The sequence below is a fragment of the Grammomys surdaster genome, unplaced genomic scaffold (genome assembly GCF_004785775.1).
Source record: "Grammomys surdaster isolate TR1022 unplaced genomic scaffold, NIH_TR_1.0 145, whole genome shotgun sequence".
Classification (NCBI taxonomy): Eukaryota; Metazoa; Chordata; class Mammalia; order Rodentia; family Muridae; genus Grammomys; species Grammomys surdaster.
Genome location: NW_021604603.1, coordinates 5,253,641 through 5,278,390, shown reverse-complemented (window position 1 = coordinate 5,278,390; position 24,750 = coordinate 5,253,641). Strand labels below are relative to the sequence as shown.

The 24,750-nt window shown below is 47.3% G+C and overlaps 1 protein-coding gene across 1 annotated transcript; it reads left to right on the top strand.

Moving 5' to 3' along the window:
• Positions 1 to 138: 138 nt before the first annotated feature.
• Positions 139 to 8,960, top strand: Pkp1 (plakophilin 1; the record flags this gene model as incomplete). The annotated part of the gene is made up of 8 exons (XM_028764641.1): positions 139 to 253; positions 1,866 to 2,021; positions 2,768 to 2,944; positions 4,134 to 4,287; positions 4,554 to 4,740; positions 5,281 to 5,368; positions 6,741 to 6,847; positions 8,805 to 8,960. Coding segments are annotated over 7 exons (952 nt in total), but the record flags the coding sequence as incomplete, so codon positions are not given.
• Positions 8,961 to 24,750: the final 15,790 nt, after the last annotated feature.

Here is a 24,750-nt window from a genome sequence, read left to right as displayed (position 1 = left end):
TCTTGTTCGGGCCACAACTTTCATATTCTGCCCTGTGCTTTCTGCTGCTCTTCACTGCGCATGCCCATTGCACTCTGCCCACCCCTGCCCTGCCCTCTCATCACCCTCTCATCACTCCTCCTCCCGGTTCTCCCACAGGAACCTGAGTTCAGCTGATGCTGGCCGCCAGACTATGCGGAACTACTCCGGGCTCATTGATTCCCTCATAGCCTATGTCCAGAACTGTGTGGCTGCCAGCCGTTGCGATGACAAGGTGAGGGTGCAGGCCCCTGGTAACACCTCCATCCCCAACCCTGCGGTCTCTGCCCATAGCTGCAAATCACCGGGCCACACAATTAAGTTAGGGACTCTCCTAGGCCTGGCATTTCTCTCCCCGAACCCATGAGTCAGGGTTATACTTTCCGAGTGCTTGTGGAATGTGTCTCAGGACAGAAGCAGAGTCAGGAACGGTGGAGGAGACACCTGGAACCTGCAAGTGCTCCCTGTGTGGGCTCTGGAGCCATATTGTTTTTGTGGCGGTGAGCCCACAAGAGTGCTCCCAGGGGCACCGTTTCCTTTCTGAAATGAAACTTGTACCAGTACCTCCAGAAACACCATTGGAAGGCCACCCTCTGCCTTCTCTCGACTACTGGATGCAGGGGCATGCACAGATTGAAAGGCAGTTTGTGGAGAAAAGATGAATGGAGACTGGGATACTTCCACCATAGCTGGGCACAGCTCAGGACACAGAGGTCTAGTTTGTCACCACACCCAGGACACCAGGGAGTCAATGAAGGGAGATGTCAATCTCCTGCTTCCTTCACTGGAAGTGATAACAGGCCTTCCAACCCTCCAAGAACAGCCTTGTCATTAAGCTGCAGGACAAAGTGCTCTTCTTCCTCCTGCTCTGTGCACACCTCCTTTACCCAGATAACCCCAAACCAATAGAAGTCAGCTTCAGCCTGACCCTAACAGCGACCAAGTGCTGAGCAAAGTGTAACTCGGCCACGCCCCAGCCCTAGCCTGGAGGCTCACCAAAAGCAAATGCAGCTGGGAACTCAAATGCTGCTGTGAAGTCCTGAGCCAGGTCTCACTGTGCATGGCATCTTTGCCGTTGGAGCTGGGGGGTGACCATGGCAAGAGGGGACAGCAAAGACTAGAGTGACTAGATGCTTTGAAAACCAGAAGGAACAGGGACTGGAGAAGATGCTTTCAGTCTTCTGCCCCGCATATGGTCTGTAGCAATGCAAGTGACCACCACTGTTTGCTCTGTGTGCTATGTGCAAGGCTCTGTGGTTGGTATTTTTCATGTACAGTTGTCCTCTGAAAACCATAGACCTTACTCCAAATTCCCATGCACACCTAAATTCACAGTCTCAAGCCTTTCTTTAAAAAAAAAAAAAGGAGCATATTGCAGTTATATTTGTATATAACCTATACACACTCCTTTGTGTACTTTAAATCATCTATAAGTTATTTATGAAACCTAATATAATATAAATGCCGAATAAATAGTTATTAATAGGGCCAAGAAAGAACTCTATAAGTGTTCAGGAATACTTTTTAAAAAAAACTAATTTCAATTTGCGGTTGGTTGATTCTGTGGTTACATGCAGAACTAAGGGCCTAGTGCATAATCTAGCCTACTAGCCAAGAAAGGTAAGGCTATCCCATTTTACAGTTGAGGAAACTGAGGCCAATAAAGGTGAAGCAAGTCATATAGACACAGACAGCCAGGAAGTGACAGAGGCTGGAATCACGTCTAGTTCCCAGGGTGTACCTGTGAGATCTTTCCAGACTGACAGTGGTACAGGCCATTCTGAATGCTCAGGGTAGGTCCAGAAGTCTGTTGGGACAGTACTCAGGCATTCTGCCCTTGCCCCCAGTCTGTGGAGAACTGCATGTGTATCCTGCATAACCTCTCCTACCGCCTGGACGCCGAGGTACCCACCCGTTACCGCCAGCTGGAGTACAATACCCGCAATGCCTACACTGAGAAGTCCTCCACTGGCTGCTTCAGCAACAGGGCTGACAAGATGATGGTGAGCAGTGTCCATCGTCGAGCCAGGGCCCCCTCCCCAAGCACCCGCCAGGTCTGCTGCCCCCATAGCTCTCTTCCCTTGGAGCCAGAAAACAACCCTAAGGATGGAGCCTTGTCAAAGCCTTGTTCTTGGAAGGACACTACAGTCCTGGGGCTGGGGCAGGGTGTGTCACCTAGAGTGCACAGGAGACACACATAGGCTGTAGCAGCCCAGACCACCCAAGGACAAACACTGCAAGCCTCTTTCTGCAGGCCTCTGTATTCCTCTTACTGTATAGTGGGGGAAACCGTCCTTATCTTTCCCTGATCTCTGAGCATTAGGGAAACAATAGAAAGAACTCTTACTATCCTGGGAATGGTTCCCAGCACCTCATGAGCCTTGTAAGAAAGATGCTGTAGACAACAGCCAGGATATAGAGACCAGGCTTCAGGTTAGCCTGGAGACCCTGAAGTAGCTAAAATTCTCAGCTTCTTGCTGCCATACCCTAGTGTGACCTTACACAATCAGAGGCTCATAGGTGAAGCTGCCCTGGAACATACTTCTGAGTTGCTTCCCAGAGGCCATCTAGAGAACCATGGTCCATCCCCTCACTTTGGAGGTTCTGGGATGTACAGAAGAAAGAGATACAGGGGGACAGTCTTCTCTCATCCTTCCCAAAAGAAGCCACAAACTAAAATTAGAGGGGAGGCAGAATGCTGGGTATGTTAAATCATCAGACTCCTCACTGACATGCTGTCTGTCTACAGAACAATAACTATGACTGCCCACTTCCTGAGGAAGAGACCAACCCCAAGGGCAGCAGCTGGCTGTACCACTCAGATGCCATCCGTACCTACCTGAACCTCATGGGCAAGAGCAAGAAAGATGCTACCTTGGAGGCCTGTGCTGGGGCCCTGCAGAACCTGACAGCCAGCAAGGGGCTGGTGAGGAGCCCCACTCTCCCATTTCTCCAGCTTACCCCCTGCATCTTCCACCAGACTCTCCTTTCCCAGGCTGAGTCTCTCGAACACATCCAGCTCTTAGTAAGCTTCGAGCTAAAGATGTGAACATGTTGGGCCTTGGGCTGATCACCAGAGCAGTGACAGGGGCAGACACACTTGTGCTCTGAGAACTTCTGGGTAATGCCCACAATATAGTCTCTTGCCCTATGGTGCTGACCATTTGGGCTCTGCATGCAGTAGGGGACAGGGATGAGTGTATTTGTCAAGAGAAATCCCCATTTGATGAACTTACAGATAAATCGAGTTTGAGGAACGGGCGGATTCAGAGAAAGTTGGGATAGAATCAGCCTGGAAGTTTAAGGACCGGATGGTGTAGAGTAAAACCAGAGGGTATTTGGTAGATATCCAGCTGTTGTTCCCCAGATATACTTAGGACAAAAGAGACTTGGGCAGCAGTAGACATGGGTATCCTGGGGGTCAAGGTAACTGCCCTAGTTGTAAGGAGGAGTCTAGAGTTTCAAAGGATCCCAAACTGGCCTACATTAGGTCATACCAGGCTGTCGTTTGAGATCCAGATGAGCTGGATTACTTGCAAGGGATTCCAGTTCTGCCTCCGTATGGACCCAGACCCTTTTCAATCCACCTTGATCTCTGACAAGCTGTCGGTAACTGTAGGACTGGATTCTGCAGAGAGTGGGGAGTTTGAAGAAGATAATCAGCTTTTCTTTAACTGTCCTTGGCCCTTGGCCATGTGGTTTCGTGTAAACAGATACAGAGAGGTGTCTGAGATGGAAGAGCTCAGAGTGAGTGGGGATGGAACACTGCTAGTCTAGACACCAATCCTGGGTCACCATGACAGGGACAAATGACACTTTCTCTGGCCACTCACATGAGTTTCAGATTGACCCCACCAGGCACAGGGACACATAGGGGCAGGTAAAGCCTGACCCTTCATAGTCAATTAGGTCTGAGCAATTTTGTCTCCTCACAACTTTAAGATGAAAGAGAAAAGGCTCAGGGTTTTTGGTTGGCTGGTTGGCTGGTTTGGGGTGTTTGTTGGTTGGTTGGCTGGTTGATTGGTTGGTTGGTTTTGCTTGGGATTATCTGCCTCTCTACCAACTATGGTGCCTGGAGGCCACAGACCAGCTCCTCCCTGGATCTTCCCTCTTAGATGTCCAATGGCATGAGTCAGTTGATTGGAATAAAGGAGAAGGGCTTGCCACAAATCGCCCGTCTGCTGCAATCTGGCAATTCGGATGTGGTGCGGTCTGGGGCCTCTCTGCTGAGCAACATGTCTCGCCACCCTGTGCTGCACAGAGTGATGGGTAAGAGCCTCTGTCCTCTCTTCCATCCACACAGGACATGCAGGTCTATGCTTTCTAGAGCCTTCTAGAAGGTCATCCTCAAATTGTTCCATAGTGTGAGTATTCTGAGGGGAAGTTGGCCCAAGAGAGGTGTGGGAATAGGAGGGAATTCTTACCTTATAGATGAATCTACAGAAATCCATCTGAATTATAGAGTCCCTATGGGTCCTTGAGGGGCTACACATTGCTTACTTCCTGACCCTATTCTTCAACTCCTTTCCCTATAGGAAACCAGGTGTTCCCAGAGGTGACCAGACTCCTCACTAGCCACACCGGCAATACCAGCAACTCTGAAGATATCTTGTCGTCAGCCTGCTACACTGTGAGGAACCTGATGACCTCACAGCCTCAGATGGCCAAGCAGTACTTCTCCAATAGTATGCTGAACAATGTCTTCAACCTGTGCCGCAACAGGTGGGTAGAGGAGGGACCTAACCCCCCAACACACACACACACACACACACACACACACACACACACACACACACAGAGTTGCACTTAGGGAGCAGAGAAGATGCCTAAAGGAGGCAGGGGACAGGATGAGAGAGAGGTTCTAGAAGCTGAATCCTAAAAGGACTGTGGCTTCTGCCTCCAGGTCCTAGAAATGCATAGAGGGGACAGTATACTTCTTATCTGAGGGACATGTGGGGCTCTGAACTGCCCAAGGATCAGCAGAGTAAGGGGCCAATTATATGAGAATGTTTTCCTTGTTTTGTATGGCTCTTTATTCATTCAGGGATAGGAGAGCAGCCTCAGAGGGGTCTTCAGATGGGAGGGGGGGTTGAGATGGTCCCACTGTGTAATGGCTCAGGCTCGCTGTCCCTCTTAGAGTTCCTCTTTCATATACTCAGGACCACGCCACATCTCTGGACCCTAAAGAGGTGGGTGGCAAGGGAAGGGTGTTTCTGTGTCACACGGACTCTCTTCTTACAAACTCACTTCCCACCTGCATAGCGCCTCCTCACCTAAGGCTGCAGAGGCTGCCCGGCTACTCCTGTCTGACATGTGGGCAAGCAAGGAGCTGCAGAGTGTCCTCAGGCAGGTAAGAGCATAGCCAAGTGTCCCTCCTGGCCAGACCCTTCCCACACTTGCCCTGCACTAAAGTACCGGCAGATTGGGAAGGGAGCAAAAGACTTGTGCACCTCACAAAGCAAGGGAAGGCTGACTCAAGGGGAGAGTCAGGAGCAGTTTTGAGCATCAGTGAGTGTGAACAGGGCTCTGACCAGAAGATCTACCTCAGGTGTCTTGTGTATGTGGGCTGTGAGAGAGGCCCAGCATGAGAACGCTTAGACCAGTGGTTCTCAACCTTCCCCATGCTACGACCCTTTAATGCAGCTCCTCATGTTGTCGGGACTCCCAACCATTACACTGCTACTTCATAACTGTAATTTTGCTACTGTCATGGATTGTAATGTCAATATTTTTGGAGATAAAAGTTTGCCAGGAGGTTTGTGGCTCATGGGTTGCCAACTGCTGAGTTAAAGCAACATAGCAAGAACTTTGGACAAAGGGGACACCAGCCATTTGGGAACATAGTATGTCCTAGGATGGTTCAGGGTTTAGTTACAGAGCTCTTTCAACTTCAACTCAAGAATCTGCTGATATATAAGCCTTTGGCGTTGGAGAACCACTAAGTCTGTCCTCAGCCACCTGAGACCCAGAAAAGCCAACTGTGGTGGCACACAGGAGAATCTCTAGCTCTCAGGAGAATCTCCAGGAGATTTAGGGATTCAAAACCATCTTTGATGTCTTAGTTAAGGCTGTGATAATACAGCATGACCCAAAAGCAAGTAGGGGAGAAAACACACACAGGGCAGGAACCTCGAGGCAGGAGCTGATACAGAGACCATGGAGGGGTGCTGCTTACTGATTTACTTCCCGTGGTTTGTTCAGCCTGCTTTCTTATAGAACCCAAGACCACCAGCCCAGGGATGACACCACCCATAATGACCTGGGCCCTCCCTCATCCATCACTAATTAAGAAAACGCCCTACAGCCGGATCTTATAGAGACCTTTTCTCAATTGAGGTTTCCTCCTTTCAGATATCTTGAGCTTATGTCAAGCTGATATACAACTAGACAGGACGCTCGGTTATGTAGAGTGGACTACATGAGACCCTTTCTCAAAAGTGAAAAATCTCTTGTTCTTTGCTTGATTTCTGCAAACACAAGTAGGAAGCTCAAATGTGCAAGAGGAATTTCAGACACAATTCACTAATTCACTGATACTCATAGCATTGTGATTTCTTAATCGGATTCCTGTAGCCCAGGCATACGTACATAGTAGTCAGAGAATACTGATATGTCCAGAGTCTAGATAAACCCAAGGATATTACCAAAAGTCTCCTGACCATGCATCAGGCCCCATGCTCCTTGTCCTATGATGGATCACATGTCTGTTTCTCCCCTTGCAGCAAGGTTTCGATAGGAACATGATGGGAAACATAGCTGGGGCCAACAGCCTCAGAAACTTCACCTCTCGGTTCTAAGAAGAGACTGTCCAAGCAAGTTCAACTTGCAGGTGAGAACTGGCCTGCCCCATGGCAAAGGCTGCATCCAGATCACCACTACGGCCACTCAGAGGCTAGGCCTGTGCAGTTAGGAAGAAGCATCATTTGGCTTGACAGGCAGTTGGGCTCTGACTAACAGGGTGAGGAGGACAGCCATGTGGAACCCTAGCTGAGAACATGTCCATCACAGAACATTAGAGATATGTAATGTTTTATTAACACTGGAAGGGCTGGAAGTCTGTGTAGGCCTACTGAGTAGTAGTAAGTCTACTGTGTAGGTTGCCCACTGTACACTCGAGGTGGTGCTATTCACAGGTGGGTTACATGAGATGGCAGTTACGTGTCATTCTGGGTTTTGTCAGCTACAGCACACCTTCCATTCTTATTTCTTTTAACTCTTTTATTATTTTTTATGTGTATGGGCATCTTGCTTACACATGTATCTGTGCACCATATGTGTGCCACATGTATTTGTAACTTTTAATTTCCTGTAATAATTATTGTCTCCGAGGCTTACTGCCTCCATTTGCTAACCTAGGCCTAGTCCTGGAAGCTTCTATTTTTGGTACAATCTTATCTAGACCTGGAATCTTTTCAGCCTCTGAGACTTACAGCTAAACATGCTCACCCTTTCTTTTTTCTTTCTGAACTCTGGCTGGCAGGATCAACTCAGCTGTTCTGTCTCAAACTCCTCTCCAAGCTGACAGATTCAATCTGGCTTCTCTCAGCTTCCCACTGAATTGCTCTGCTTGGCCTCAAACTAACTCTAGCAATCTGTCCTGATCTTTTGGCTCCTTCTCATTCTCTGGTTCATTCTGCCTTCACCTGTGTCTAGCTTGTTCTGTCTCTGCAACAACTGTTCCAGTAAAACTGCCTTCTGCATTGCCCCTTAACTAGCTTCCCTTTCCTCTCTCTCCTCATGAGAGTTGGACGTATCTTATTCTGTCAAAATCTTTCTCTGATCTGTCACTTTGTCTGCCACTCAATTAGACATCACTTTCAATCATAGGTGTTTCCTTCTTCAAATTAATTTTACTTTCATTGTTTTTGATTAAAGGTATTTACTAAGGGCATATCTGTATTCCAGCCAGATGGATTAAAGGTGTGTTCTAAGACTGAGCCACACCACATTAGAAACAGCTTCTTCAGTAAATAACACAATCTCAGGGTCCACAGTGTAATCAAATATCCTGTAACAGCCAGATAACCAAGGAGACCAAAGAGAGCATCGAGTCCTCTAGAACAGGAGTTACAGACAGCTGTGAGACACCACATGGGTACTGGGAATCAAACCCTAGTCCTCTGGAAGAGCAGCATATGTGCTTAACCACTAAGCTATCTCTCTAGCCCCTCCATCCTTCTTAAAACCCATTCTCATTCTGTGTATACTTAGAGTGGACAAGCTTTGTTTCCAGGTGATGATCCTAGAGATGGGAAGCTCAAATCCAATACTGTGTCAAAGTTTTGCAAGCTGGGCATTCACTAGAATCAGTTGGGATGCTGGCCTTCTGTCTTAGCAATTCTGATTTAAGTGAAGTATAGGAACATTTATTTTAAATGGATATCCAAAGAGTTTCTCATATAGATAAGCCAAGAACCACAGTTAAATATTGAGGCAGACACCTTTGAGAAAATGTGAGTGAGAAGCAGTTTGCAGATTGTCTGGTGTGGCAGTGTCTCACTACCTGTAACCCTGCATGTTGCAGTTGTTAGGGCTTTAACCTACAGCCTAACACATTCTAGGCAAATACTCTACCACTGACTTCTAACCCCTAGCCTCCTTTGCTTATATTTTTGCCTTGAGATAGGGTCCTCCTATGTCTCCCAGGGTAGCCTTAGACTTGCTCTGTAGCCTAGGTTGGCCTTGAACATGTGATTCTGTTGCCTCAGCCAAGTAACTAGTGTTACAGGCTTACACTGCAATGCCCAGCTTACACTACACACTAACGTGACAGTTTCTCTTTCTAGAAAGACACAACCCAGCTGAGAAGACCTCGGGCCTTGAGGATGGGTTACCTGCTCCATCCTGCACAGTATTTGGAGACACTCAGATGCAAACAAGAGCATCCTGAAAACTGTGGATGATGGAAATAATTTTGATTCTTTTTTTTTCCTTAGGGGAACTGGCAGGCTATAGGGTTGGGGAGGTTGGGTGGGGGAACTTTCTTGAGTTAAAGGGGCTTACATCTGATGTCAATACTTTCTTCTCTGAGAAACAGTATATATATAATGTGTATAATGTAAGTATGTGTGTGTGGTGTACCTGTGTGTGTTCACGAGTGTGTTCACGAGTGTGTTCGTGTGTGTGTGTGTGTGTGTGTGTGTATGTGTGTGTGCCTAAAAGCATAACCAACAAGTGAAACAGGCTAGGTGTGCTGATCCTTTGCAGTTCACAGGCAGCACAGGGGAGTCTCCGTGTCTCCCTTTGTAGACATGTGGGACGCACCCACATGAAAGCTTTAGCCAGCAGAGCCCCAGATTTGAGAGAGCCTGCAAGCAGCTATTTCAGGAGAAAGGAAGAAGAGCACCTGAAGCCAGAGCTGTGAGGATGATTGCTTGTGCTCTCTCATCTCCTCAAGGAAACGCTTCTCACACTTCTCACAGGAGAGGAAAATTGAAAATTATTTGTAACGGGACTCAGATCCAGCTTGCTGAGTGTCAGGTGATGGAGTGTTTGGGGGGGTTCCAGAGGCTGAAGAAAGGAAATCTGGATGGATAGACCAGGAAAAGGAAGTGTCCTGTTAGGGCATCAGCTAGCCCACATCCCAGCCATCAGCCTCTTTCTTCATGAACCCTGTCTGTCCTGTCTGTGCTCTGTGTTTGTAAAACAAAATGCCTAGTGGAGTGAAGGCAGCCAACCCCAGGACCCCAGATTTCACTCTGCAGACAGTAGTACCAAAAGAACATCTTAGAACCCCATGAGTGAGCCCCCTAGGACAGATGACTGCGGGGACAGAGCTGAGCCTTCCCCCAGAGCCTCTCCTGTCTAGGCTAGAGCTTCTCTGCTGGTGTGGTTAGTGCTGAGTGGACAAGAGTGATCAGGGCCGCACCTCTCTCAAGGAGGATATGGAATGCTCCCTGGCCCAGCCCTCTTCTTACCTCTGTGGCTCAGGGTGGCCTAGTAAAAGATCAGTCCATTGAGGATGGAGAACGTCAGATACATGAGGATATTGTCCCTGAGAGGTGTCCTAAACCATCTATCCAGTGTGCTCTGGCACTGTGAGTTTGCAACATCCTTCCCTGTTTGGCTCATGTGGGAATCTGCCTCTTAATCTCACCTCTTCTCCAATACCAGCATGGGATGTTGTCCCAACACACTATCCTTCCATATGCTTCTTGTGATCTCCCTTGCCAGTCACTGGGATCCAAAGCAATCTATTTCTTAAAACATGTCATTGTCACACTACTCTGTATAGACAGTGTTTTAAAGAAGCACTTAAGGTACGACAGTAATAAAACCTACCATACCCCTGCCCCCATATAGTGTATGTCCACCTGAGAAAGGATACCCAGGTCCTGGGCTTTAGGGACTATCCACTTACTCAGTAAGTTTGAGAGAATCATGCAGGAAGTTCAAGTCAACAAGTGAAACTGTTGCAGGCCCTGAGCAATGACGCTCCCACCCAATCCCCCCCCACCCCCCCCACCCCCGCACAGTCCTCACTTCCTGCAGCCCAGGGGCTCAGGTTTCCTTTCCCTGGGAGGAGGATTTGGTAGGCTCACCCTTGGCTTTGCTTTGGTGAAGAAGCAGGTCTTAGACACCCAGGGGTCAGGCCCAATTATGGTAACTTTTTCCATAATCTCAAACTGGCAAGGTTGTCTCGGCCCAACGTATGCCTGTTGTTCAGGGACAAAATTAAGGGGACTTTATGAATACATTCCTAAAAGCAGGGAGTAAGGGGCCAGTTGGACTCTATGTATCCCAGACCTCTCTTCATATTTTAAATCAAATTTGCCTCCTACTTCCATGCCTAAAACAAGTTACAATTTAGGACCAAACGAGAAGGGACAGAGGCCCTGTGTCTACCTTGACTTTTGGGCTTGCTGCAGAATCTGGAACCTTCTGTCCAGCCCTCACTGTCCTAGCTCCATCTTGTATGAGAACCTTGTGCTGAACAGGTCCAGTTTCCTTGTATGATACACCATGTATTTGCTTTGTCGAAATATAGAAAATCAATAAACTGCTAGTGTTTCTTTGAAGTTTTTCAAGCCTTGAATTATTTGGGATACTATTAAAGGATGACAGGTTTTCTCTTCAACATCGCAGCTTACTGACTATGTATCGGGCAAGGGTTGAAAATGTTACCCAAGAGTATTCAGAGATACCTGTTCCACTGTAGTTCATGTGAACACCATGCTCCAGGATTCGGGATTTGCTGTCCTAATTTACAAATAGGGAGGGCTTAGGAGGGAACCAATATGACTAATGTCAGCCAGGTTACAAGTGGAAAAATCATTGTGAGCACAGCCCCCAGGCATCCAGGCTGTAGGAGAGAACATTTCAAGGGGGAAGACTTAGGAGTTCACATTTCCAGAATGCCTATGCTGCATGGGTTTTATGTCAGCTGCTGAAGATTGTGAACAGAAAGATATGGAAGACCCCAGGCATGGTATGGGCTAAGGGCCATCATCATCTGAGAGAACCAGAGGTGCTTGAGTTGAAAAGAGAGATGCTAAGGAATCCCTGGAGGGGAGATTTCCCCATCCTGGAGGAGTCGTGACTAACAAGGCCTCCATTATAGAATCCTGGGATATCATAGTGTTTGGTAATGGCCAGGGAAAAGGTGCTAAGAACCACCCAGGAGAGGACTGTGGTTCACTGTGACCCACACTGTTAGATCACAAGGCTGGGGGTTCTGGAAATGCTTTGGAGACCTGTGAACTTGTAGTGGTTGCAACAAGCAAATCAAATGCAAAAATCAGTAAGTGTCATCTTTATATTTTTATCAAAATACAATTGGGGATCAAAATCATACAGCTTAAAATATACACAGCTCTGACCCAAACTGAACAGCACCCAGACCAAGAAATGATACAGGTGGCGAGCCGCCCCCATGCCTATCCTGCTTCCATCCCACAAGGAAAACGTGGCACTGCCTGGACTTCTAAGACAATATTTTAACTTGGTCATTTTGAACTTCTTATAACAGGTGCCAGTGCTAAGTCCTGTTTCATTCTAGCTTTAGCTTAATAGCCCATGGGTAAGACTCATCCATTCCTGTTGCATGCCTGGTGGTTGCTGTCCCTACCCAACTATGCCACAGTGCAGAATGCACACATGGCATTGCCGTCATCTGACATCTTTATGTACACGTGTTTGGAAGCAATTTATAGATTCATTGACTCTACTCACTTTCTCAGAACAATTACATATGATTACTGGGAAATCATAACAGTGTAGAAATTCAGTGTTATACTGGATGAGGGTACAGAAAAGCCAAATGACTACAAAAGTCCTCATTCAGCTGCCCTTAGCCAATGGAATGGCAGGTCCTTTGGGGGACATCCTGAGGATCATGGGAGGGCCTTGGGTCCAGAATTGGATAGATAAAAGCAAAAGAGACAGAAAGTACACAGGACTTTCAGAGAGTGGGAAGGAAAAGGCTTCAAAGGGCAGAGGCCAAGCGTCACAGAGCCCGTGTCCACAGAGGTCCACACGCCTGACCTTGAAGCCACTTCCGATTGTTCCTCTTACAACTTGCCTAGGGTGGGGCCAGAAACAATCCCCTCCCCAATCAGGTTTCAGAGAACTAAAACATCAGTCTCTAAAAGGCAGGTTGCTCTGCTGCCAGCACAGCTGGAGAAGATATGGATAGATATTGGGCAACAGTCTTCCCCTTTGAAGAGCCACACAATGACTCTTTCACTTTCAGAACCCTGGGGCATTGTTTTCTATTTGGATCTGCGCTTCACCTTAGTAACCCAGGCAGAGCACAGCACAGAGCATCAAATTCCAATCAATAGATTAAAAAAAAAAAGCCTCAGAGAACATGACCAGCTCAGTCACACAGGAAGTTTACAGAAGTACCAAGTCTGAACCAGACCCAGGCCTCCTGAGTCCTGATACCAGAACATGAGGGAAGACTGCGGAGAAGGCAGCTGTACTGAGCACCGTCAAAGCTGCAGTGAATCAGGGTTCACAGAGCCCGAGACAGCATGGGATTGTACATCCTATGAGGGGTGGTTGCTGTGCAGACATGCAGGAAAATAAAAGTTCTGATTCACAGACTGGCTATCAGATGCCAGGAACTACAGCATGCATCATCTAGCCTAGAGCCGGCTGGTTGGGTTGGTTAGAATCTAGAGCTAATGAGCCAAGGGCTTCAAGGCAAGGAATGTCTCCCTGACCCCATCATGTCTTCTCCACCCTCACTAGTCATCCTGCATATACCCGCTGGGTCAGCATGTGTGTACACCATGGAGAGATAGATTGGCCATCTTGAAGAAGCATGTGGAAGCTGAGGAACCTCCTATGGGGATCAGCAGAGAACCCCATACCCTATGCTTCTAACATGCTCTTGTCTCTGTTAGTCGGCCATTCAGAAATTTTACAGTGGCAGGAGATAGTAGTTGGTAGAGTGATTGTCTAACATGAACAAGACCCTGAGTGCAGTCCATATGCATAAAACTGGGTGTGAGAATATATGCCTGAAGTCCCAGCACTTGAGAAACTGAGGCAGGAAGATTGTAGAAACAGGCAACCTCAGGGGATAGGAGGTGGGGGGACCCTCCAGAATGTACCAGAGGGCTGGGAGGTGAGAGACTCTCAGGACTCAAAGGAAGGGACCTTAGATGAAATGTTCTACAGTGGACAGAGGGAACTTGTAGAACCCACCTCCATCAGAAAGATGGGGCATCAAAAGAGGGATGGGGTTGCCATTACAGGTCAAAAACTCTGACCTGTAATTACTCCTGTCTGGAATTACTGCAGGAACAAAAATGGAGAAAAGCCTGAGGAAAAGAAGGTCCAGTGACAGGCCCAAATTGGGATCCAGCTCAAGGGGAGGCTGCAAGGCCTAACACTATCACTGAGGCTATGTTGTGCTCACAAAAAGGTACCTTTCATGACTGCCCTCTGAAAGACCCAACAAGCAGCCGAAAGAGTCAGATGCAGATATTTACACCCAACCAATGGACAGAAGCTGCTGACCCCTGTGGTTGAATTAGGGAAAAGCTGGAAGAAGCTGAGGAGGAGGGCAACCCTGTAGGAGGACCAGTAGTCTCAATTAACCTGAACCCCCTGCCAAGATCTCTTAGACACCAACCAAGCAGCATACACTAGCTGATATAAGGCCCCCAACACACATACAGCAGAGGACTGCTGGGTCTGGGCTCAGTCAGAGAGATGCACCTAACCCTTGGAACCCCAGGGAGTGGGGAGGCTTGGTGGGGTGGGGGTGGAGACATCCTCATGGAGACAGGGTCGGGGGACGAGGTATGAGATGTGGAATAGTCAGAGGATGGACCAGGAGGGGGATAAAATGGACTGTAAAAAATTATTAAATAATTTTTTTAAAAAATCAATAACAAGAAAATAGGTGCTATGGGGCAGTGGATGTGGTGTGAAGATTGGCCTTTCTGTGAGGTGTTCTGGGGACGAGGAGCAGTCATTGGTCCAAGAGGAGAGACTGTTGGAATGAGAGAGGTCTTGGTGAGAATGAGAGAGGTCAGGACCTGGTACCCAAGTGACAGCTATGGCTAACCAGTCATCTGCAGTCACAGTCACAAGGGTAGGCTAACGTGGTGGAAGCTGGAGTGGTAGGAACTTCCGGCCTCTTCTCTCTGTGTTGTTTCCATGCTCTTGATGAGATAAGAAGCCGTCCAGAGGGAGGATAATGGAGGCGCATTAGATATCTGGAAGAAGGGAGAAGCCATGAAAGAGAGAGAGAGAGAGAGAGAGAGAAAGAGAGAGAGAGAGAGAGAGAGAGCTCTCACGGTCATGAACTTAAGCCCAGCAAGCATGCATTCTCTCTCCCCATTTTGCTGCCACCCAGGTACCGGGGTAGAGCAAAGACAGAGCAGGCTGGGATGTTCTGGGCAGGGACAATGAAGCAAGCCAAGGACGAAAGAAAAGAGATTCAATAGACAGCGAGTTTTAACCTGATTAAAGGAAGATAAAGCACACAGATGCTGAGTGTTTGAGATTCAGCTAATGGGCCAGCAAGATGCTCATTGGGTAAAAGAGCTCACCACACAATCCTGACAACTTGGACCCACAGTGGAGGGAGCGAACTGGCTCCCAAGACTTGTCTTCTGTCTTCCACATTCATATGGAGTGTGTACATGTTTAAGCACATGCACATACGCTAATAATAAAAATTAAAGATAATTAAAATTAAGGCAATAGGGTGTACAAAACACATGAGGATGCTTGAGCTACACGTTATAAAGTAACAGCCCCAAAGGGCACTGCTTCACATTGATAACACTGGAAAATTGTGGTTAATGGTCACAGGAAGGTGTGCCAACTGTGGGAGTGAGTGGGCCAATCAAGCTCTGGTAGAGAGAGCGAGGACAGAGAAAGCAGGATGGTAGAAGGATCTGGCAACAAAGATAAGAGAATCATTGGACCAGAGCAAGTGTTGAGAGAAAGTGATGGTAGATCTAAAACTAAACTCCTCAGGGAAATGAGGGGCGTGTCCTGGGATGTCTATTGATGACTACAGCACAAGGGACAGTAATGGTGTCGTGTGCAGACAGGAGATGTGTGTTAGCTATTGAAATAAAGGTTCCAGAATAGCAGCACGCCTCACCTCCAAGACCAATGTACAGACATCTTCAGGCTGACCACAGTCAGCAGCTGCTGGTGGGTGGGCTCCCTTCCAAATACTCTGAGAACCAGGCTTGGAGATTAGAGATGGCTTACATAGCCCATCCCTAGAGTCATCCAAAGCTAAGGGCTGCAGATCAAACAGCTCTGCTGGCAGCTTGTCTATTTCTTAGTGAGGCAGGTGCAGTCTCTGGAGGCTGGTGCAGGGGACACTATAAACATGCCATGCCAGTTCCCACCAGTTTATGACTGGTTTTTACAAACACTGGTTGAAATGGAGGGAGAGATGCGGGTGTGAGGAGGCAGAGGAGACGGTCTGGATCTTTAGCAGATGGACAGGCTATTATCTATTGCTGCTCCCTGTTGAGGGAAAATCGAGATCCAAGAGGAGAATGCTCACCTGGCACACACGTGCTGTGGCTCAGAGCTTCACAGAATTCAAAAGCAGCTCAAACCAAAGGTGGTTTGGGTTTGTTTGCTTTTAAGAAATAAAGGCCAATTGCATTCGATACATGCCCATTCTCTCAAACTAGTGATTCTGGCCTCATCTTTAATCCTCCCTTTCCCGTTCAGGTAGCAAGTCTTCTCATCACACAAAGCTAGCCACTGCCAGAGAACATCAAGCTTGGCCTGTTCCTTGCTCTATGCTGCCACCTCCTGGCTGGCCTCACTCCCACACCGTACCACCGCCACTGAATGTGCCTCTGGGAGACTGATCTGTAGTAACGCCAACCACACCCTCTACCTTTTGGGAAACATCTGCCAACTCTGAGTTTTCCATCCACGTTTCTCTCAGGCCAGCCTCTGTCTTGTCTCCTGGTTCTCTTCGTTCTCTCCCTAGGCTTCACCTATGATGGGATCTCCCCAAGGGCAGCATGGATTCAATCTCACTGTCTCTGTTGTTTTTTTGAGGCCTGATGCATCCATTCTCAGTCTGTTCTCTACCCATAAAACCCCATTCATCCTCCGAGAGCTGACTCCCACGCTGTTCCCTCCAGGAGGCCTTCATGTTTATTTATAGCACTCAGAGGCCCTCGTGGTACCCTGCCTTACGCCTGTGGAATGATGACCTACTCATTTTTGTGTCTCAACACTAGCCTAGACTGCATCCCAGATGGTGGGCTCAGCACTGTGTGAGCTGAAGATGGCTGAGCATAGATTCACAGCCTTGCCCAGTGAACTGACCAAAAGCCTTCCTGACCCCCTTCACACATGCTGATCATAAAGAGTTGATCCACTTCAGCTGTCTCTCTTAGACAGCTGCCATTGCTCAGCTCTGCAAGGAAGAGACCACAACAAGTTCTGATTGCCCATCATGCCCCGCTCCTATGACATCGTTAGCTGCCCTTGTCTCTAACTACAGGGGCCATGGAGAGTCGCTCTCACTTCCTTCTCTAAGGTAGCCATCCTGTGCCTCTGAGTTCAGCCATCCCTTAAAGGTATGGTCCACCCTCCTCCTCACTGATATGCTCACCTTCTCTGAACACACCTCAAGTTGACATCCTTTCTCTTAAGAACTGGAGCATTGAATGAAGAAGGAGGCAGAAGATTCAATCTACTGGTATCAAGTGGGGCTGGGATCTCTCAGGATTGGAGCATCCATTTCTAGTGTGCAATGCAATTCAGGGCCAGAACCAACAAGTGGGGGTAGGTCCAGGACCCCATTCCTTAGAAATTCATGGGAAAATCTCTCTCCCTCTTTCCCTCCCTCCTTCACTCATTCACTCATCAACTCCCTCCCTCTCCTCTTTTGAAGCTAAGGAAAGAACTCAGGCCTCTTGCATGCTGGATAAATCCTCTACCACTGACTGACATTTTCAGTCACTGAGAATCTCTTTTGAGTACAGGGCTCCACACAATCGAGCTCCTTCGGCCTTCATTGGCAGACTCCCTAGAAGGTAATAGAGAGGAAAAGACAAAATGTGTGATATATCTTGCTATTTAGAAATGGGATTCCCCAGACTTCATGAATTCAGCTTTAGGATATGTTTATTCTCATGTTGTTATGAATATAACAGGGAAGGGGCCCGGATGCCACACAAATGTCACCTCAGTGTAACCATCAAGGAGTTGATCGACACCGTCAATGCCCAGTCTTGGAAACTTCAATAGTTTTCTTCCTACCAAACTAAGGGGAGTTCCCAGAGTCCCTCGGTGCTGCCACATTATGTCAATGCCTTATGACCTCAGAATGTCAGCTCTGGGTCTCCTGTTTCCACAGATCCCAGGATCCCCAGAATCTCTGCACACCCCAGACCTTGGCCCCAGCTCACTGGCTAGGGAGAAAACTACTCAGTATTGCGTTCCTACAGATTCCCAGAACCTCCCTGACCCAGCCTCCTCAACTAAGCTGCTAGTGGCAGGAGGTGGTGGTTCCAGAAGCCGTGAGTCAGGCTACCAGAACCAACCCTGCCAGTTCCACCTTACATCCAACCACAAAGTCAGCAAAAGCCAGTCCAGGGGTTGGCTAGAAAGCTCTGTCACTACATACTTTCCAGGTGGGCAAGGCAAATGGAATTTCCCCCGTGTGAACTGCACTCCTTCTGGATGGACCACGCCTTCCTTTCTAATGGCTGTCAGTCCATAAGAGCAGTCTGATCTCCTGCAGCAAAGACTCTAACATCAGCACAGGCTGGAGCGCTCGCCGGAACACAGAACAGTTGAGATTCAAAATAAAAATAGAACCATCTAGAGCAAGAGAAATGGAGATCTCTCTCTCTCTCTCTCTCTCTCTCTCTCTCTCTCTCTCCCTTTCTCTCTTTGTGTGTGTGTGTGTGTGTGTTGATTTCCCGCTAATACTACCAACCCTCCTGGGAAATGAGTGCAAGGGTCCGTCAGAGTTCAAAGTACAAGAACTTCCGACAAGAACCTTAGCAATTGGTGTGTGGGTGTGGGAGTAAAGGAATTAAACTATCCTGACGTCACTTGCATGGGCTCATGGGTGCTAAGTGACAAGGTCTACATTTTGGAAGCTCTGAACAAATGATGGAAGTAGTTTTCTTTACTTGAGATTTTCAGAAGCTTCAATGTCCTGAGGTATGTCAGGGTAGATAAAGTCAGAAGAGCAACAACACACAACTTTCCCATGAGCCTCTGCAGAACACTAGCCAAAAAGCCAGTCTGGGCTACAACCCCAGATTGTTTAAACTCACATGTGGAAAAAGGCTTTATATTCCTAAACCAAAGCCTCTGGAACATATGTAAGCAAATCAGGACATAACAAGGAGAGATCTGTCTTTGCCAAGACTGTGCCAGACTGAGGCCCTGTCAGAGGACTCTTGGCATGTCCAGCCCTTTGCCAGCCACATACACAGGCTCATATAGGAGTAGGCTTTGAATGTCGGGTGCACAGCCTTCTCTGTTATGTATGGAATTTGACATGCTATCTCCTCTATCACTGGTCTGTAGGTACCAGCTAACACATATTCCCAGACTCTCTGTCTTTTCAGGGATTAAATCTCTCACCAAACCATCAGAGAACCACCCTTTGAATAGCAAGCTCCTAGACAATCCTTGAAGGCTTCCTGGAACAGCAGGCTGATTTAAGTAGAGTGACGTGGATAGGAATGGCAGAAGAAGGTAGAGTTGGGGCTACAGGGTGATATAAAAGGGAGGTGAGTTCAGATAGCTGAATTGTCAAGAAAGCCAGGGTCTTGTGGAAACCTGGACTTTACAGTCGGGGATAAAATGTGAGACACAAGTAATGGCTGAAAAATGCACACCAACATTCGGTAATTAGCAAGGTCTTTCACGGGTCCACACTGGGACAGACAGTGCTGATACGGGGGCTGGAACCTATAGCCAGGGTCTGCGCTGGTTCCTTAGACAACAGGTGTGACTGGGCTCTGTAGAATGTCATCGACACCTAACTTTTACCTCCTGTAGCTGGTTGGCTAAACGCAACAGGAGGCAAGGCAGAACAGCTGACTCACCCCTCCAGAACCATCTTCCCATGACCTGTAAGTCCCAGGCTTGGTAAGGAGGAGGAGGGGAGGTGCGGCCTAGCCACAGACACCCTAGGGCTCATCAGAATGGGAGGAGATGGGGACCTAAACTGTGGGAAGCGACAGGAAGTGTGTGAGAGGAGAGAGCACTACACCGTAGGAAGACCAGAGGAGGCCAGCGGACACACTCCGTCCCACAGGATCCCAAAGATCACAGCGAGTGTTCACATGCTTCCACCACGTGCTGTTTTGAGCACTGATATTTACACAAGCTCATTTAATCCCTGACAAGAACCTGGTGAGGTCATTCCTACTATCATTGCCATTGTGTGGAGGAAGAAACCCAGACATAGTAACGCTGCCAAAGCCACTTGACAGAGATGTGGGGGAGGAGGCATTGAACCCAGGAAGCTTGGTGCTACAGCTTGTGCCTTTAATGACTCTCCAGAAGCTGATTCTGTGCTACACGTGATTTCTCCTCTCCTGTCTCCCTCCCCTTGGTCAAGTGAGCAGAATGTAGGGTGGGTTGCTGGTGGCCAGGCCCAGAGCATGGTATCTTCAGGAATGACTGTCAGCCCAACCTCTTCCTCATGATAACCTCTCTGCTAAGCTCCCTTCCTGGTGAAGTAGATCTGGCTTCTTCTAGATGGACTTCCTCAGATATCCAGCTGCTCCCACCTGGGGGCCCCAGATCGGTTCCCCCTTTTAGAGTCGTAAGACTCTCTGTCTTTTCTAGAACACTGTGTGTATGCAACCAGTTCAACAAGAGGCCTAGACTCTGGGAGAATGTTATCCAGCATTCCTCACACTCAGCAAGTCATCCCTGAGTGTCACCAAGTAACTCCTGTGCTTAGGGAACAAAAGGCCAATCCAGGCTCTGGTTGTGCTTGCAGTCCAGTGGAAAGATGCTGTGGAGACATGATGAGCTAGGGGAAAGTACAGCACGCAGGATGAAAACAAAATAACTCTTGAGAGGAGCATGAAAGAGGAGACAGACAGACTGACAGAGGAGCACCTGCAGAGCCAGCTTTGGTGGCCAGGCATCACCTCCCTATGATGCTGGACAGACCCAAAGAAGGTAGAGCTGGCCATGCTACATCTCATCTGTATTCTCTGTGGTGCTCACTCCTCTGGGGGTCTTGCCCTGCTGGCCTGTGGGGTCTGTCATAGCTTCCAATCGCCAACAGTCTGTTGTAGGTTCTACATAGGTCTACATAGGTCGCACCTGAGTTGTTAAGGCTCCTTGATTCATCTGAAGCTTGGTCTGCAATTCAGTGTTTCTCTTCCTCCTCTGAACAGCATGGACTAGACAGGATTGGGGGAAGCAGGTTGAGCGGAGAGGAGGCTAGGCACTGCCGTGCCTGCTGCCAGGACAGGGCAAGGCTGAAGCCTTGGTTTTTTAGCTGTCTTACTGCTACCCCGGCGTAGATACTCCAGGTTTCCTTGATTTCATGCTAGATTCAGAGGGAGCTTTGGGTAGGTGGGTAGAGGGGCACATGAGGCCTGCCAGAGGCCAATAGTAAGTGCCAGTCTCATACAGCTGCTTCAGAGACTGGAGAGTCTCTCACCAACTCCCCAGATACTAGTCCTGGGCCAATACTGTGATGTACCCATCGTCTTCAAGAGAGGTACCATGTCACACTGCCTGGTCTCTTATGACTTTCCACAGTCCAAATTGCTTTCTTCCACCCTGAGAGCAAGGTGGGTTCTTGGAGCCTCTGGAGCTAAGAGAGACTCAGAAATTTGTCCCAGGGTCCCGATCCCACTATGGCCTCTGCAAGTCTAGAGGGTGTCAGGAAACATTTGACTGCTGGGCCATGAGAGAGACAGGTCCATTTTGTTCCTTTCCAATGCCCATCCATCTGGCTCTGTAGGGTACCTAGAGCCTATCTTAGTCTCAGATCCAAGCCACACACTGTGGTTGTAATTGGCTTGCCCAAATCCTAAGCAATAGTCACTCTAGGACTATTTGGCAGGAAATTAGAGCTGCTGGGTACCCCAAGAGTGGCCTAGGACAGTATTATTAGAAGCGAAACCTGTTTCTATCCACAATACACAAGGAGCTGGTGTCAAAATTAAGAATAGCTATATCCCTATGTATACTGCTCTCCAGATGATTTTTTGGTGAGAAAGAAAGAAAGAAAGAAAGAAAGAAAGAAAGAAAGAAAGAAAGAAAGAAAAAGAGAGAGAGAGAGAGAAGAAAGGAGGAAGGAAGGAAGGAAGGAAAACTTAATTGTATGTTTCTCTGAAGTAGAGAAATTTGGGCTCACTGGCCAGCCACTCTAGTCTACTTGGTGAGTTCTAAGCCAGTGAGAGACCATGTCTCAGAAAGCAAGGTGAACAGCACTAGGGGACCATTCCTGAGGCCCCAGCTGCCCAGCAGAAGGGTAGTGCTCTAGGGAACAGCATGAGGAAGAGGAGGGGAGGGGAAGGGAGCAAATGAGAGGGGAGGGGAGGGGAGTAGAGGGGAGGGCAGTAGAGGGGAGGGGATGCAACACACTTCTTTCCTGATTCTGTGGGTTCGCTTTAACTCTCTTCAGCCCCATTCTCCTCTCTCACTCCACTACCTGCCCACATCACTGACTTGACCAAACAGTAATAGCATCTTGTTCAGTCTCCCTGTGTCCCTTCTGGCCCTCTTCTAACCAAAGAAATTTTTTTAAGCATAAATCAGGCTAACCTCACTGTGCACATCTGTAATCCCAGTACTCAGGAGGTTAAGGCAGGAGGATTGTGGGGTGTTGCAGGCCACCATGGACTACATGGTAAGGCTAATTTAATACCCTCTTTTGCTCTCTTCCCTCTATCTTTCATTCCGAGCCCCTGTGTGTTGTGTGTGTGTGTGTGTGTGTGTGTAGGAACTAGTGACACAGATCTGTGCTATAATCTCAGTATTTGGGTGATGAAGAATATCTCAAATTTAAAGCTATCTTCAGATATATAGAGAGTTATAGACTGGGCTAAATAGGCCTTTTCTTATATATGATAGATGATAGGTAGGTAGGTAGTAGGTAGGTAGGTAGGTGATAGATAGATAGATAGATAGATAGATAGATAGATAGATAGATACAGAAAGAAAGAGACAGACAGACTTATAAACCAATATGTTTCATTCTTGCTAAAAATTCTCAATAACTGCCCATGATGTTCTTCCCCAGGACTTGCAAAGACTGACATGAACCTGCCCTAGCCTGGGCTCTTCTCCCATCCTTTCTGGCCTATTCTCAGTACTTTGACCACATACATTCCCTGTCATTCTTTCTGTTGTCAACATCCTCTTCACTCTCTTCCTGTAGCTAGCTGCTGACAATCCTGAGAACCAAACCCAGTGGAGGTTTCTGCAAGGAAGTTTGTTCATCAAACCTTCAAATCACATCCAAACTACCTGAGTATTTTCTCTTTCTCTGGGTTCTTCTTCATATTTTGAAACAGATACACACACAGATATAACTACATATGAATTATTTATTGCATCTCTTTCTAGCTTTCACTGGTGTGGTGTCTGCTTATTAGCTCTCTCTCCCCTGGTCTATGAAGGTAGTGCTCAATCTTGGTCTGTTACCATGGTAACCTCATCACCAGACAGTAGCTGGCATAAGGATATGCTCAATAAATGTGTGCTAAACTTATAGAATGACTGAATCAATAGATCATTAAACTCTCCTGAAAGAAACACCAACACTTAAACCGATTCAATGCTTACACTGATATGTGTATTAGGTAAGTACATTATCCCTCTTTATTTATTTTTAAAGACTTATTAATTTTCTATGTGTGTTTGCCTGCATGTATGAACATGTACTATATGTATGCCTGGTACATAGGGAGGTCAGAGGGGAGAATCGGAGCCCTGGGAACTGAAGCTATGAATGGTTGTGAGCCTCTGTGTGGGAACCTAACTCAGATGCTCTACAAGAGAAACAAGCGCTTTTAACCACTGAGCCATCTTTTCAGGGCTGCCCCTCACCCATTCTGCTTTTTAGTTAGTTAGTTAGTTAGTTAGTTAGTTAGTTAGTTAGTTAGTTAGTTAGTTTGTTTGTTTGTTTGTTTGTTCTGAGATAGCATCTCTCTAGGGATCTAGTTATCCTGGAACTTACTATGTACACAAAGCTGGCCTCGTATCCACAGAGATCAGCTCGCCTCTGCCTCCTGAGTGCTGGTACTGAAGGAGCGTGTCCTCATGCCTAGCCACATGACCTTTTAAGAGAAAAGTTCTTCTAAAGCATGAACACTTTTTGACATAGTGAGATGCTGTTGTCATCTACAAATGTGTTGGACCATGTCTATCACTTTCCTGCAACACACGTAGTCTATGAGCTGCAAGATGGGTTCATTATATATATTTAAAAGCTATCACTTCGATTTATTACAGGACTTTACAACTGCAAAACAAAATATCTGTTTTACCTTATATTCCAATAATGTTACTATTTGATGTCCACAAAATGTTCTATATTTGGTTCTATACAGCCTGCCTGCTGTGGGAATAACTTCCATAGTCACTCTATCTGTTTGGTAAGTCACAGGGATCTATGAATGAGCTAGAGTTCTGGGTGTCAAGAAAGGCCCAGTCTATGTAAGAAGGAGAAGAGAGACCTGACATGAAATGAAAAAAGGACTTTAATTCATAAGCCATGGCCTCACTGACAGCAGTAATAACATTTGACTGGCCAGAGAGTGATCAAAGTTTGCAACCGATAGATTTGTACCACTATTACACACAAAATTTTCCTATTACAAGGATTGATGTGCACATATTTTGCTTCACATAATCAGAAGTCATTCGAATAACTGTTGGCTGGAATGCAAAGTGTCTTCTTGAAAACATACTTCTTTTGTCTTCATCGGATTCATAGAAAGTGTGTTGTGCAAATAATTAAAATCATAATAAAAATGATCTTATTTGTAATCATAATAAAAGTAATCCCTGCCCTATGTGACATAGGATGAGTCACTCAACCTCTCTGGGGCTCAATTTCCTTGTGTATAAAATGGGTTTACTTATGTAGGACCTAACTTGGAGTGCTACTGTAATTAGAGATTATGTAGCACAGTGCCTAGCACACTACAGACACCCAATACACGGGGAATAACATTATTTATTAGTATTACCCATAGCTCATAGCTATACCCAGTTGCCAGCCTCTTTGGGGAGTTGGCAGGGCATGGTGGGTGGGAAGAGGATGAGGTGAGACAACTC